Source organism: Ahaetulla prasina, chromosome 2 (assembly GCF_028640845.1).
Source record: "Ahaetulla prasina isolate Xishuangbanna chromosome 2, ASM2864084v1, whole genome shotgun sequence".
Taxonomy (NCBI): Eukaryota; Metazoa; Chordata; class Lepidosauria; order Squamata; family Colubridae; genus Ahaetulla; species Ahaetulla prasina.
This window is the reverse complement of record NC_080540.1, coordinates 147449968-147465776: the sequence shown is the minus strand read 5'-3', so window position 1 is coordinate 147465776 and position 15809 is coordinate 147449968. Positions and strand designations below refer to the sequence as shown.

General features: G+C 42.5%; 2 protein-coding genes across 2 annotated transcripts in view; one reads left to right on the top strand and one right to left on the bottom strand.

The window, feature by feature from the left end:
- SARNP (SAP domain containing ribonucleoprotein) overlaps positions 1-3736 on the top strand; it is a 123427-nt gene extending 119691 nt beyond the window's left edge. Inside the window, exon 11 of the mRNA XM_058174098.1 lies at positions 3601-3736. Coding sequence (XP_058030081.1) covers positions 3601-3609 — 9 coding nt within the window. The 3' untranslated portion in view covers positions 3610-3736. The remainder of the gene's footprint in view (positions 1-3600) is intronic.
- GDF11 (growth differentiation factor 11) overlaps positions 1-13298 on the bottom strand; it is a 39059-nt gene extending 25761 nt beyond the window's left edge. The window contains exon 1 of the mRNA XM_058174096.1: positions 11627-13298. Within this exon, the coding sequence (XP_058030079.1) occupies positions 11627-12017 (391 nt within the window). The 5' untranslated portion in view covers positions 12018-13298. The remainder of the gene's footprint in view (positions 1-11626) is intronic.
- Between the last annotated feature and the right edge of the window lie 2511 nt (positions 13299-15809).

Below are 15809 nucleotides of genomic sequence, written 5' to 3'. Positions count from 1 at the left end.
TATTTTATGAGGTACAAGCTTCTCATTCCAAGTTCCAGGACCTGCCATACTAGAGGTGGAATCACAGGATGGCGGGATTGTACTGTAGTGTAGAGCATGTGCTTTGGATGCAGAGGAACCTAGATACAATCTACAGCTACGATTGGAGAATACTGTAAGAAATCTCTATTGCCAGTCCATGTTGAGAATGCCAGAGTAGATGGATTGCTGCTCTGACACAGTATATAGAAATGTTCTATATTTTTAAAAGTCTTCCAGAAGTTATGGGGAGATAGAAGCAGAACACTGGATCTGAATGGAAGAAGCTATAACCCCACTTCTTGCTTCTATAATGAATTAAATCAGCTGTTTCCCAACCAGCTGCCTTCCTGATGTGCTAAATTTTGACTCCAATAATTCTTCATCCATAATTTTTAGAACTTTTCACCCCAATATACTTTTGGTATAGGTATATCGTACTTGGGGAGAATATTTATATACTAAACTTGAATATAGGTATCTTTGCTAAGTTTCCAGTCCATACCCTACTTTCCCTATAATTAATATTATCAACTCTACGATTAATCTGCATTTATAAAAAAAAACAATCCTCCTTTGCAATAGATAGATAAGACTTTTTTTGCTGGAATTTAGATCTAATCATTTTTTATTATTCCATCTTTATAGAATTTAAACCTTTTTAGTAGCTATACTGATGGTTAATTATGTATATGTTCCTTTGATTAAAGCTCCAGTGGTAATCTTTTTTTCTTCTTCTTTCTCTCTCTCACACACATAACACCTAAAACATCTGAACTGTAAATTCTGTCATAATATTTTGGTGGCATTTGTATACTATTAATCGACATTTGGGGCTGTGTGGGAAGCTCAGTTAATAGGCACTCATATTTAACATTTTTTGGTCTTCATACGGGCTTAAATACATATTTTCTGAATTTCCCAAGAGATGACAAGATGGCTTCTAGTCCTCGTGATGCCTGCTTTCAGTTAAAAACAATCAGAATGTCCCAAATCGATTACCTGGGAAATCAGCATGTAATTTATTACAGAAATAGGCTGTTTTTACACAACATTTTAGCTTTCATATGCTCCACAAGTCAGTCCATCTAGTTATTTTATGGTTTGTTGTTGTGCAACTTCGGAAAATTAGATTGAGTGAACATGAATCGACTATGGGTGTGCCATGAAAACCAAATGACAGAATCTTTATTTGTTGGGCTATAACTAATTTAACATGCTAATTTATCTGTGCCCTCCAGTGTGCTATGCAGTTCCACTAGTCGGTACTCAGATGGGAGAAGGAGAAAATTGTACCAGAATAAATGTGAGCCTAATTAAGCTCCCCTGGTCAGCTGTGTCTGTCAAAAACTCTGTTAACCTTTGGGCAGTGCCTAATCCTCAACTCATTAATCCTTAAAGGAAAGATGTGGTACTATAGTTGGGCTAAAGACACAAAGTATCCCATTAAAAAACTTACTCTCAAGGTCGGTCAGTATATGAGGCTTCTCAGACTTTTAACTGTGATAAAGTAAATTATCTGTTCTTGTCAATTTAACATCTAATAAACCCTACATATTGAATTTATTTTTGGAATTGGTCTCTGAAGTGTGACAGTATACAGATGTTCATGTAAATAAATAAAATCAATGATTCTCCGTAATATTAACCAGCTGCAGCAAACTCACACTTTTTGCTGCTTGCCAGGCCAGTGGGTCAGTGGTCACTGACATAGTGACATGCCCTTCCTTTTCTTGGTTTAAGAATTCATAGGGTATTAGGCAGGCCTTGAAAAAAAATGAGGGTTAGCACAACTCAACTGACACAATTGTGTAAGGAACTATGACCAAGTTAATGGCTGACTGAATTAGATGGGTGGTGTGAATCAGTTCTTAAAGGCATTTATAGATATACAATTCTGATAATTCCTTAGCTGAGGAATACTAGCCCTACGATTTGATTCTAGAATGATCCCTAACTAGCTGAGCAACTTTTTTATTCGGTGACAAAGATAGGATGGTTGTGCATGCTTTGGAAACTATTTAGAAAGAGTCCTTTGGAATCCCCAGGAGTGCACATGTAGCACTTCTTTAAATCTATTGCATGTTTATTTTGGCTCTTGCACAAACCTAAAATAATGTAGCTGCTTTAATGAGCTGGCTTAAACAACCTATACTTATTGCTACCTGCTGCAATAGATAGAGCTACTGTGGGATGTGTATAACACTATTGAGTTTCCATTGGCATTAGTGATTAATGTTGGCTCTTCTAGAATTCATTGCAAGGATGAATAACCCATGGCCTACAAATCTCATACAATACCCAGCCTCTATTTTGTAGAGGCCCCAGACTGTTCCCAGAACAGAAGTTCAGATGCCACTGAACTTTGGAGATACAATTTTATTTATTGTTTGGCTTCATGGAGGCACACCTTGGCATATTAAACTGAAAATATCTGTCCCATACTCTACCCCATCTGTGACGTTGCTAGACTTCCAGACACGGCTCTTGTGATTTTTGTGGCATGATGATGGTGATTGTGGTCTCCTAGTATAAAAATGTTGCCTTGCTTATTTTATCAAACTTAGCATTGTTTACAAACAACAGTAATAACAACTTCAATTACTAACACAGTGCTACTAATAATATTGCATGGGAGACCACATTCACCACCTCACGTTGAATATGCCAAGTTGTTCTCATGTTTAAAGAGTAAACTACTCCCTAGATGTTTCCACAAAAAGATATATTTATGATATCATATAACCTTGGTATAATTATTTCCATACTAATGTTGCAATTACATTTCAATTAAATATAAGTAGATACTCCATGAAAGCTCTATAAGATGCATCTCTTTGGGGGGATGGAATTTACTATATATTTTCACAATGGAAAGGAAAATATAATTAGCTCCAAGTTGCAACTGCAGAGATATACTGGAAATACTATCTGGGCATAAATGGCTTATTACTAGAGATATGTTGTAGATCCTTTAAAACCATCAGTATGACATTTTACTCTATTTGTTTTTGAGATATTTCATTACTTGTTAAAAATTGAGGTCTCATTTTTGCTAACACTTCACCATTCCAGCTTCCTTCTATTAAAATGCTGTAATCAACATTGATAACCTGGATTTACCTGAGATAGTTCAGTCTCTGATTCCTGACCTCATACTTTTGAACAAAGCATCAGGCTTGAAATTACTCCAAATCCACAAAATAATGCCTGCAAACAACTTTGTGTTTACTGTTGGTTTAAATCTACTCCCTGCAGTCAGAATGCTGGGCTAAGAGTAGCATTTGGTGGCTTTCACACTGTCACACACATATACACACACCCTGAAAAAACCTCCAAGATACTTCATTAACTTCCCTTCTCCACCTCCAGTGCCCAAACGAAAGGTCAGCAGGGGTCATGGGTAGCCAATAAATGGTTTAGAACCCAATTATCCTTTCCCAGTTTCTTGTCTATCAGTGGGAGAAATGTATGCTTTAGATTAAAAGGTGGGGGGGGGAGAACAGGACAGAAGGACTGAGAAGGGACCCAGAAAGGTTTATGGCCCCATTGCCTATAAAACCTTCTCTTCCTTCTGTTCAGGAACCATAAAAACACTGGCACACACAATTGCTTCATGAAAGAATGTAAGCAGCAAAAATCATAATTGTCATCCAGAGAAAGGAAGATGAAGAGAATGTCCAGGATTCCAGGGGATGAAACCTAAGAGTTGAGTGGATGAGCTCCAGCCAATCGGTGAGCCTGGGGCAAAGGGAACTTTTCCACATGGCTAATTAAAATCAGATTGGATTATTCTTGTCAGTGTTTGCATGCTGACTTTTTATTTTATTTTATTTTTTTAGTTGAGGGTGGGGGAGAAGCAAGTTGTTAAGGGGAGAGAGATGGTTGCAGCAAGGAGGAGCAGCAAACGTTTAACACAGAAAAAAGTCTCAGCGTGTCACCGATTTTATGGGCAGTAAAATTTCAAAGCAATCCAAATCTATTAATGCTAGAGAAAGAAATTTCTCAATGAGCTGTAGAATTGGCCAGGAGGGAAGTCCTTTTCCCTATTGCGATTCCTCACACTTGTGCCCCCCACACCTTTTCACCCCACACCCCTTCCTTCCGCTCGGCCTTCACACACTTCAGACCATACGCTGTTGCCTCTCCTTACGTGGCTGCTTGCTAAACTGAGCCTTTGGAATCATCGGTTCTTCCGAAGGGCATAACGTTAGAAGAGAAGGCTAAGCTTATGATTATGAAATGGATGCAATTCACACAATGCAGTAAGTATTCCTGGTATACATTTTCTGTCTTTCCAGTCTCGTACTGTAGGTACATTTGGGGGCAGAAGCAAAGGCCTGCAATATACTATTGTTCAAATTCTATTGTAACAAGCAGTTTGTTTGTTTATTAAATTTATTGACCGCCCATCTTGCCACAAGGTAACAGATAGTTTTATTTCTAAAGTACAGCTATTCATCTCTTTCAAAATGATGTATTGGGGCAGTGGAAGAATGGCCTTTGCTCATCTTCTATCTTAAACTTCAGATTCTTGGATCCACTAATTTTAAACTCCCATCCCATGGCTACGGTCTGTAAGATCAGAATAGAGATTTCTTCACATCAAATGATTCCATGTACATTAAATAACTTATTTCTAAACCACTGTACATTTTGTTTGGGAGTCTTCTGGAGCTGCTTTACTGTGAATGGTCATTTTTTTCTCCTTCTACAGAGCCAGATATTTTTTTTTAGCCATGCCAAGTGCTGACTTGATTTCAAGTCCAGCAGTTCAGTGTGAATCACCCCTCCTGAGGACTTTTAATGGCTTTCTGTTCTTTGATTTCCTCAACTTCCTCAGCAGTATTCTGGAGGAAGTTTGACATAACAACCAAGTCCAATGTGGTTAACTGATCCACTATTTTAGATTTACTTGATCAGTATTAGGTCTTCTCGCTTTTTCTTTCTTTCTTTCTTTCTTTCTTTCTTTCTTTCTTTCTTTCTTTCTTTCTTTCTTTCTTTCTCACTCTCACTTTCACTCTCTCTCTCTGCTCTCAGGATTAATAAGTAACATTTTGGGAGAAACTGAAGGTTCAAAGGACTCCAAATTGAAGGTTTAATGAAATGAACATCTTTTGGTTGGCGGCTTACTTCACCCTACTTTTACTGGTCTGCCTCATTAGAAATATTGCTTATTATTATTAGACCTGGCTTTGTTTTCTGTATTGAAGATCACACTAGGAAACCCAGAAAAAAGAAGATTCACATTTCATTCTTGAAAAAAAAAAATCTAACTGCTCAGAAGTCCTTCTGAGCCCCTGCTGCGTTTCTTGTCATGAAAAAGCCATTACAAATGAAGCAGGAAAAGATTATCTCTCTCTCTAGAGTTGGGTAACTGAGGCATTTATTCAATTTACTAGTACTGAAAAACAAACTCAATTACTTTGAGCCCCAGTTAACAAGTGAGTGATAACTGAAGACTTTGAGTGACATCCAATTTGATGATGCTAACCAGTCCTGAGCATTTGCCTCAGTACATAGATACATTGCAGAGTTTTGCAGGATGACACTGTGCTTCCTATGCCACCTGTGGTGGAGACTTTTGTGCCCATTTCCAAGGCAGTATTTACCTCAGTCATGCAGTAGAAAAATGTATTTGTTTGGCACTAAAAGGAATTGGATAGATTCATTGGCATGAAGTAGGAGAGTGTGATATGGTAATACTAGTATATAGATGGGGAGCACTTAGAAATATATATAAAAAAGATGTTCCAAAATATTTTCAGCATATAGCTTCTAATTTTCTCAATGATGTAGCCTAATAATTCCCAATCTCATAGTATGATTTTTGTTGCTGGAATTAATGAATAGCAAAACAACTTCATGATACAACTTTATGATCTCTAAAGACTAATATAAATAAATATGAAATGTAAGGTTAAATGCAGTTTAGATTTCAAACATGTCATTGACTGTGCTAATATTTGGAAAATTTGACTTGAGCAGAAACACATGTTGCTATTAATAAAAATCTAGCAATTTTTATAATAATTATCTACAGTTAATTATCTACAGTTCCTTGGAGAATAAAGATGGGATGTGTTGCCCCTTTTAAGGAACTGGTGTTCCCAAAAAAGGGCACTGACAGGCTGGATAGATTAGATTAGATTAGATTAGATTAGATTAGATTAGATTAGATTAGATTAGATTAGATTAGATTAGTGTCAGCTTTGGAAGCCATATTAGGCCAGAAGCTTCCCCCCTCCTACTTTCCCACACAAGATTAGATTAGATTAGATTAGATTAGATTAGATTAGATTAGATTAGATTAGATGCAAAGGAGCGTTCTTGTCTCAGCAAGAATTATTTAATATCACCTAATCCTGAAAAAGCAAAGTTAGCAGTAATGGTGCTAAAGTGGGTGAAGTCATATAAGAATTAATATTTTCATGTAAAGAAAAGTAATAAAATATAATAGGTTCTATAGTTTACTTTGTGTAAATTTTAGAATAAGCCAGTAAGTGGTAATATTTAAACCTATGATTAGGTTAAAGTGACTTTTTTTCAGATAAAAATAAGAGATTTGACAAAGTATAAATCATCCAACTGCCTAAGGACTGGGTTAGATTTATTTCCTTCAGGATAGACAATGCTGCAGACAAGTTCTTCACCAAAAATAATCAAAAACCTGTTGTCATTAATCTTGATTTTTAACAGGTAACTCTACTCCACATAAAAGACTTTTATTGTAAACTGCATTGAGGACTTTTTTAAAGTAAGCGATGTGAAACTATTTTAAAGAAATAAATGAAACATGAGGAGGAGACAGGAACTTTTTTTTTCTCCCAAGCTCATTATATCTCCACAATAAGATGGGGTCTTGAAGTAGTATGCAGTCATTTTCTCTCTTTGATAAGATAGGGATTATATTCTTTAATACAGATACCATTTCTGTCCAGCCAGGCTGTTCCAGAAAATAAATTACTTTCATTTGTAATAGTAATAGTTAAACAGGCTACCATTCCAATGATATATACTCAAATCCTCATTCAGTTTTGAATTTTAAAACACCATTAAAATACTTAGTGGAGTCTCAACACAGAAGTAATAATTATGCAGATTGCAAGATTCACTCATATTTTCAACTCCATTTACTTTCAGTACAATGCAGTTGTGTACGCTTTGGTCAATGCTTTAATTTCAAGCAGTAAAAAAGACAATTTCCTCAATCAGTAATGAAGAACCTAAATTTTGCTGAAAAAATACCTCAGGAATACCAGCCAACTAAGGCCCATAGTGCTTAAAGGTACAGTTCTGCAACATTAGAAAGTTGTGACATATATTCCTCATACAAGATGAATATGGATAAAGAGTTTTTCAGATACTCCCTTATGTTTGACAGTACCCTTCATCTATCTAACCATTCCTGCTCAGAGTTTACCAATAGATTGATTTTTGCAAATGACCTAAACACCTGTTTCCTAGTGATTTCATTGATAATATATTAGCCTGAATATCTGACTCATCATATGATACTAATGATTCTCTAATTCTTATCAGTTTTTAAAACATAATTCTCCCAGTTTTCTAACCCTTTTAATATTAAGCTAATTCTTAAGGTGTATTTATTTGCTGTGATATATCAAATTATACTTTAAAAATCTATTAATTGCTCAAGAAATCAGATCAAGAGTATATTCATTAATATATTGGAACACATTCAATGGACTTCATATTCCAACCAAATAACAGATCAAAACAACAGAGTTGGAAGTCTTCTACACCAAGAAGGTCTTCCTAGCTCAAGCAGGAAATGCTATATCATCTCAGATAAGTGGCTGTCCAATCTCTTCTTAAAAACCTCCAGTGATGAAGCACCCACAAATTCTGAAGGCAAGCCATTCCACTGGTTGAATGTTCTCACTATCAGGAAATTCCTCCTTAGTTCTAGGTTGCTCCTCTCCTTGCTAAGTTTCCATCCACTGCTTCTTGTCCTGCCTTCAGATGCTTTTGGAGAATAGGTTGACACCCTCCCTTCTTTGTGGCAGCCCCTTAAAATACATCTCATCTCACTGCAATTACAGAATAACTTCAATGCCCCTTATTCTCAGCCTAACTAGCCTTGAGATTTAAGTTATATCCTACTGTAAATGATAATGAAAGAAACAGTTCTATGTAGTAGTTAAGGCTAGAAACTGGGAGACCATGTTTTAGTCCCACCATAGGCCCAAAGGTCAACCAATTGCACCATAGACCCAAAGGCAACTGCTTGACCTTTGAGCCAATCCCTCTCTCAGCCCTAGGAAGCAGGCAAAGGCAAACCACTTCCAAAAAAACTTTCCAAGAGAACAGCAGGGATTAGTCCAGGCAGTTGCCTGGAGTCAACCTTGACTCGAAGGCACACACACACAAAAAAAGTAGACTTTCTGGCTACGGCAGCAGCATTTGAAAAGTCACAATCTCCTATCCTATAGGAAAAGGCAGTGCTTATAGACAGACAGCCAATGTAAAGAAATTTTGTATCCTATGATTTGCTTGCTCTAATATCCAAAACTGATTGTTTGTCTAAGCTCAGAAAAGCTTATATAAGTTATCTTACACAAGTAGGAATGGCAAAATGGTATAACAAGCACTTTTAAGGATGCTGCTTTTGCAATCTGAGGCACAAATAAGGCTAACACATATGGCTCATATGGAAGAGGATCTATGTCACGGGTATTAAACTCGGGGCGTTGTGTTTCGTGACATTTTTCCCCTTTGTGGAGCTGGGCGTGGCCTACGCATGATGCATCCAACCCGCGGGCCGCCAGTTTGACACTACTGGTATGCTAACTGTTTTCAGCATGGGAAATAAATGGCTCTCATCTCCACTTAATTTTATAATATGGGTACATATCACTCTTGTTCAAGCATACTGCTGCTATCCAGCATTCTTTAACGGAATACTGTACCAACTGTTCTGAATTTTGTAAAGCTAATTGAAGTGCTATAGAAAACTGCATGAAAAGTTATTCTGAATTGTTTCTCCCGCTTGAAAACCAGTTCCTCTTTGGTGGCAGTAATCTGCATTCCCCTGATGGCAAAACTTCCCTAAAAGTTGGAGCCACAGAGGTCTGTAGCTGAAAGGAGCACACTTAAAAGTGACTAGGAAATGAAGGTGAATGTGTGAATGACACCTAATTATTCATGGAAGAAAGTTTGCTTGATTTGCAGGCATCAGATGTATGTATATGAGCCTAGCCCTAGAGAGATTTGCTTGCACAATAGAGTTTCAGTGACTCTTGTCTCATGTTTGAATATAAGGATTACGTACCACAGAGATTATTCCCTGAAGTCAAAGCAAGCAAAGAAGGCAGAAAAGCTGCAGATTCATAATGCAGAGCTGTAATTAGTCAGCATTTGCTCTTCATTTCAGGCTCCAGTACACCTTTTCCCCCTGAAGGATACTGCGAGATTTCACTTGTTTAAAAGGAATGCTCTGGCTGTATTGCACGAAGCATAAACTGGCACATACACCATATTAACAAACATTATGTGTTTTATTAGATATTGGCTTAGTGTATTGCAGGAACCAGATTGTCTGGCTTACCATGTTTGACAACTCAACCCCTGTGAAAATCGTATACAAATAAAGTACACATTGTTCTCTATTTGTAATAGCCAGGGAAAATATATAGTTCAAAATATTTATCCCCAAATATGAGGTTATTATTTACTACTGGCTGAGCTTGCACGGTTGTGTTAGGCTGCTGTCATTGAACTAGAAGAAAATTAAAAGGGCCTCTATGCTGGAATTGCAGTACCCACTTAGCAAGCTAAAGTCTTAGGGGGAGGGGTCATTTTGAGATTTATCATGGGGAGGAGAGTGTGTGTACGCATCCTCCTCCCCAGGATAAATCTCAAAATGACCCCTCCCCCAAGACTTATATCTTGTCCACCAGGCAGCAAGAAAAGTGCCCCTACAATCCCCTATCAATTGTGCACTTGTGCAACTGTCACAGAAATTAGCAGATCACTTTGTCTTCTTTCCACTCCCACTACCTGCCATTTATATAAAATTGCCCTTTATGCTTTATAGAGAAGAGAACTTTCAAAGAAGCCACAGTAACAGCAGCCACCCTGTTAGGGGAGCCTGAAACTAACAGGTATCTGTCAATGCCAGTTCCAACCACTGCAACTCCTGAAAATATACCTCAGTAAATTCAGGGTCCCCATATGATCAATATTGCATAAGGGCTTCCACACTCAGTCCAATCGCAAGCAAACCAGCTAAGGGAAGGGTGGCAAGAAAGAAAGATTGCATCGCACATAGGCCTGTCATTCCCAGCCATTCTTGCTTGCTTGTTTTCTCAAAGCTCTAGGAAACATTTACTTTTAACTGTTTTTTTTCCCCCTTCACAAACGAAAAAATGCCATTCAGTGTGAAGTTATAATAAACGGGAGAAGTACAAAGGGCCTTGGATTTTGGCAGACCTGGAAAGAGAACAAGGAGGGAGCCTGATGAGGAGGGAGGCAGCTGGATATTGCAAACGCTCTGCTGGCTGGGCAAACTTCTGAGTGTTTGCAGCTGGCGAAAGGAACTCACAAAAGGGATTATGCCTTAACTTGGCAGGGGGAAAGAAAGGAGCCACCCTCTCCAGCGGGGAGAAATGCTGTTTCCCCTTTCTGTTTGCAAGAGAGCATGACTGGCAGAGGCCTTTCAGAATCATGACACCTTTCGGCAACTGTGCTCTGGAGCAGAACCTCTCCATGACCTTTCTTAGGTTTATTTGGTTTGGGCAAGAAGTACTTTTCACACAACACTAATCTACGCACGGACCCCCTCCCCCTTCCCTCTACCTCCACAGACACACACTTTAAGCTCCAAACCCACAGAACAGTGCAGCCACAGGGATGAGTTTGCACAATACGTTCGTGTTGCCAAAACTGGACGCAGCCACTTTCTGCACAAAGCAGAGCTTTTCTCTTCAAGTGCATCTGCTGGGTGAAGAACTTCGCACAACTTAAGGGAAAGCATTGGGTTTCTGCAGTCAATTGGGGAAAAGTCTCTCCTTTTCTTTTCTTTTTTCTCTCACTCCCCCTCCCCAAACACAGAACGAACATTTTGAGGAACAGAGGCCTTTCATTCAACTCAACCTTTCCGATCTGACCCTTCCTGGCATTTGCTATCTAGCGCGCAGGGACAGGGGCGGGTTAAGCATTAAACTAACCTGACAGTGAAATCAGCCCTTAAGAGATACTCAAAGAAACCCGGCCCAGGCGGAGGTGGAGAGAGGACTTAGTGCGGATGCTTTCTTCACACCTGGTCGGCTCTCTCCCCCCACACCACCACCACCCGGCAAAAACCCAGCCATCTGCAGCAAAGAAGCCCACCCATTCCCTTTGATTTGGAGGTCCCTGGCGACGCCAGCGCTGCTGCTGTGGCTGCTGCTGCTGCTGCTGCTCTGGGAGCGGTTTCTGCCGAGCTGCAATAAACAATAAACCCCAAGACTCGCAGAGGCGAAGCGGCTGGCTGGCCGGCTGGGCTCTCCTCCTCCCTCCCCCAAGCCCGCGGCCGCGAAAGTTGCGCTTGGCCGCTGCAGGCAGCCCGGCTCCTGCCTCCTTTAACAAAGAAGCCCCGGCTTACTTTCTTGAGCCATGCTGATAACAGTCTCGGTGGTGGCGTGGTACTCGTCCTCCTCCAGGTAGTCGTCGTGCTGGAAGGAGTCCCCCTGGAAGTCGTGCAAGTCCAGGATCTGCTGCAGCGGCGGGGCTTTGGGCAGCAGCTGGTTCACCACCTCGCGGGTGATGTTGGGCGCCTCTTTGAGCCTCAGCTTGCTGAGGATCTGCGACTTGATGCTCTCCAGCCTCATCTCTTTGCTGTGCTTGCGCCAAAGGCACACCGGGCAGCTCTGGTCCTCGGCTTCTGTCACCAAGGGGACGCCCTCCGTGGGCGCCTTTTCGCCGGGCTCGCCCGCGCAGAACTCCAGGGACAGGACCAGGAAGCCCCAGAAGACGGTCGACTTGGGCACCGGCATGTCTGGCGCTTCTCCGCTCGCTCGCTCCCTAGCCAAGCAAGCCCCGCTCCTTTCTCTCGCGGAGCACAATCGCTCTGGCTCGGCCTCGGGATGATGGGCTGCAGCTGCTGGGTGCTTGGGGGGTGGTGCCGCCGCCGCCGCTAAGTTCTTTGGGGTTGGAGATGGGGGGGGCGACTTGCTGGTTGGGGGAAGGAGAGGAGGGGGGGGAAGAAAGAAGGACTCTCCTTTTATATCCCAACTGAACTGTGTCGTAAAAAGCCTTGATTGGCTGCGGAGGCAACAAAAGAGCTCTCGGCAAAAGGGCTGTCACCGGCAGGGGAAAGAGAGCGGACTTCTCCGCGCTCTCCTCGGGTCAGGGCGAAGCATTCCGACCGCGCTCGCCTCTCCCGGGTGTCAAACCTTTTAAAGGCTGGTAGCGCTCTTTGAAGCGGGGAGGGGAGGGGGCGCCCAGATGGGGAGGGAGGGGGGAGGGAGGGAGCGTGCGGAGGAGGCATCTGACAGCCCCTTAAAGAAACAAAGTCCCCTTTTTTTCCCTTTCCCCCGCGCGCTACCTTCCCGCGGCAGGCGGAGCGGGGTGGCTTTCGGCCCCGGGCCCCGAGAGGCGGAGGCGCTCGTAACAATAAGCTGGGAGGGACGGCTCGGGCACTCGGGCGAAGCGGTGGCCGCGGGGGGACGGGGACACGGAAAGAGCGAAGGAGAAGCGTCCGTTGCTATCCAAGACCTCGTCCCGCCTCGGGTGCCGGCCCACCTGGCGCTCCCCCCAAGCCCCTCCGGGCTTCTGCACTTCTGAGGCGGTCACCGCCGCTTTGCCTCAGCGCAGAGTTTGCCTCAGCGTCCCTCCCCTTCTCTCTCTCTCTCTCTCTCTCTGGGCCATTTGACAGTTTCTAAGTGCCCGTTGCCGTCTGACTCCCCGATCGATTCGACCGTTTCTAGCTCTCTCCTTTTCTCTCCGGGTCCTGGTGGCTTTGACAGTCCTGAAGGGCTCCTCCCCGCTCCCGCCCGGCAAGACACGCGCGCCGCAGCGAAGACAGCGCGGAGCCGAGGAGAGGGAGCCCTCGCCCGCCTTTCGCCCGAAGCTGCCCTGGCGGCCGGGCTGCTGTCACTCTCCGCTGCCCTCGGGCGACAGGCGCTGCGTGCGCGGTCTCCCGCGGCCGCCCCTCTCCCCTGCCCGGCACTCGAGTGGCTGAGAAGGTGCCCGGCGTGGCTCACACCCGGAGCCCAGCCACGTGCGGCCGTGTTGTCTTTGCCGTCGGAGAGCGGAGGGGCGGCCGCCTCGGGTAGAGAGCTCAGCAACCTTCCGCCTCTGCTCCCGCGGGGCTCTTGGCGGGAACACGAGCGAGCTAGCTCTCGCCCTCTCTCCGCCGGCCCCGGAGCGGAAGGGGCGAGAGAGCGGGCCAGGTGAGGCGCCAATGGAGCAGCCGGGCGATGTGGCCGAGCAGGGGCAGCCGGAGCTGGAAGAAAGGCGGCTCTGGGTCTGCGATGCTCCGTCTGAGGCTGGAGCGCCGCTTCACCTGCCAGCAGAGCTTCGGTTTCCCTTATGCTGAAGTTCAGTCGAGTGCACGAAGCCCCGTCAAATACGATCGCCTCCTGCCTTGTCCAAGTGGCACCTCTGCTTTGGTGGGCCCTGTAAAAACCCCTCAAAATATTCGAAGATGACCCTCGGGAGAAATATGTTGATTTGTAATTTCTAGGATCCAAAGTAGTATAAATGTAAATTAGTGTGCTCTTTTCCCTATAGGTAAAAAAGGAAGGAGCATAGAACATCTTAGTTTCCTCAAATAGCCAATCTCAGCTTGGGAAGAGTAACACACACCCCTCCAACCTCCCAAATCCTTTGGACCAGAACTCTTTGAAGTCCCAGCTGCCATAGGCATTACATAGGTGATCTATCACTCTAAAGGGCACCAAGCTGCCTATTTTACGGCCCATCAGGATCACTATAAACCTATAAAACCTGGGCAAAGGAGCATTGCAAGAAAAATGCAAATTTCAAACAGTGTTTGTCTTCAGTCATTCGGTGTATGGATGTTATAAGATTATATGACTTGGCGTACATGTTCCTCATTATTTATTTAATTTAAAGGATGGAAGCAGATTTCTCTTTAGAGAGGGATTGTACAGAAGAATAACCCCTTGTGCTGCAGCCTAAAAGTTCAGATCAGTCTGTGGCCTGGAGTCTCCAGGTGGGGCTAGGCCAGGGAAATAAAACCCATGATCTGAAATGTTGGCACACTGCTCCCTCTTGCTGCCATCCCCAACCTTAGCCTGGCATTTCCATCCATTGGGTCCTTCACTTCTTAACATTCCTGAGCAGCAAAAGCACATACAGTAAAAGGTCATCCTGAGAAAAGAATGTCTCATTTATCACATAGAGTTGCTTAGTAAGAAGTCTGGCCCTTTCTCCACACAATGAGTGGGGGTGGGGGGGAAGGTAAGGGTAGACACCCCAATAAAGAAAATATGTACAGTCATGTACCCAGTAAGGTAGCCAGATAGAAAGAACTTCTTTCTCCTGCTAATCATCATCATCATCTTCAGGTCAGAGGATCCATGAATACAAGCATGTGAGGCCGGTTTTACTTCTGCATTTCTTCATGCCTAATCTTGGCTAAGCCTATCAGTTGAGTGGGCTTTATCATCAAGCATAAGGCTGAATATTTCTTTTTTATATATAAAACTTTTAAGACATGTAAAGACTACAAATACAGGTAAGATACACAGAATATACACTGTGTAAAAAAATGTTCCAGTCCATCAGTGAAATTTTTCTGGAAAGAAGTTTAGAAATGTTCTACTACAGGTTTCTACATATGAAAACAGTATTATTAAAGTGATTCCTTTAAACAAGCCACCAGTATTTTCCCCTCTTGCTCTCAGTGGTATTATGTACTGATGAATGTTATTAATGTGTGTTATATTGCTCAACCATAGGTCAGCTTTGAGAGTTTCATGCTAATTTCAATTTGCCATTGTTGGCTTTTAAGCTTCTGTCATGACCTCTTAGACTGACTAATTCTAATCACTACTTGCAAAAATGATATCTTTCAAAGATCCCGGAGCACCAGGGAACTACCAGGAGGCCTGAAAAAGAGCTGATCTGGTTCTAATCTTCAAAAAGGAAAAATAATGGATCCAGGAAACTATAGACCAATGTCTGGCATCAATACCTGGGAAGATCCTGGAAAAGATTATCAAGCAACAGATCTGCAAACACCTAGAAGCAAGCGAAGGTATAATCAGAAGCCAACATAGGTTTGTCAGAAATAGAGCATACCAAACAAATCTTATTTCATTCTTTGACAACGTGACTAAATTAGTGGACCAGCAAAATGCTGTGGACATTGTATACTAGGACTTAGTGTAGCATTTGAAAAGTAGATCACAGCCTACTCCTTAGTAATATAGAAAAATGTAGAATAGATAGCATCAAGACCAGATGGTTTCAAAACCGGCTAATAATCACACTCAGTGTATAGTCCTCAATGGAACTACATCTACACAGAGGGAAGCATGCAGTGGGCATCTCAGTACTCTTTAACATCTTCATAAATTATTTAGATGAGGGGATAGAAGCAAAACTCATCAGATTTACAGAGGACGGTAAGCTGTGGGGAATACCCAACAGTTTAGAACAGTCAAACTCGATCGTGTCACGGGCCGAATCATGATGTATCGCGATATTTTTTGCTTTGCAAAGCTGGGGTGAGTGTGGCCTGCATGTGAGGGCTGCCAGTTTGATGGCCCTGCTTTAGAAGATAGGCTCAAAATCCAGAAGGATCTAGAAAGACTTGA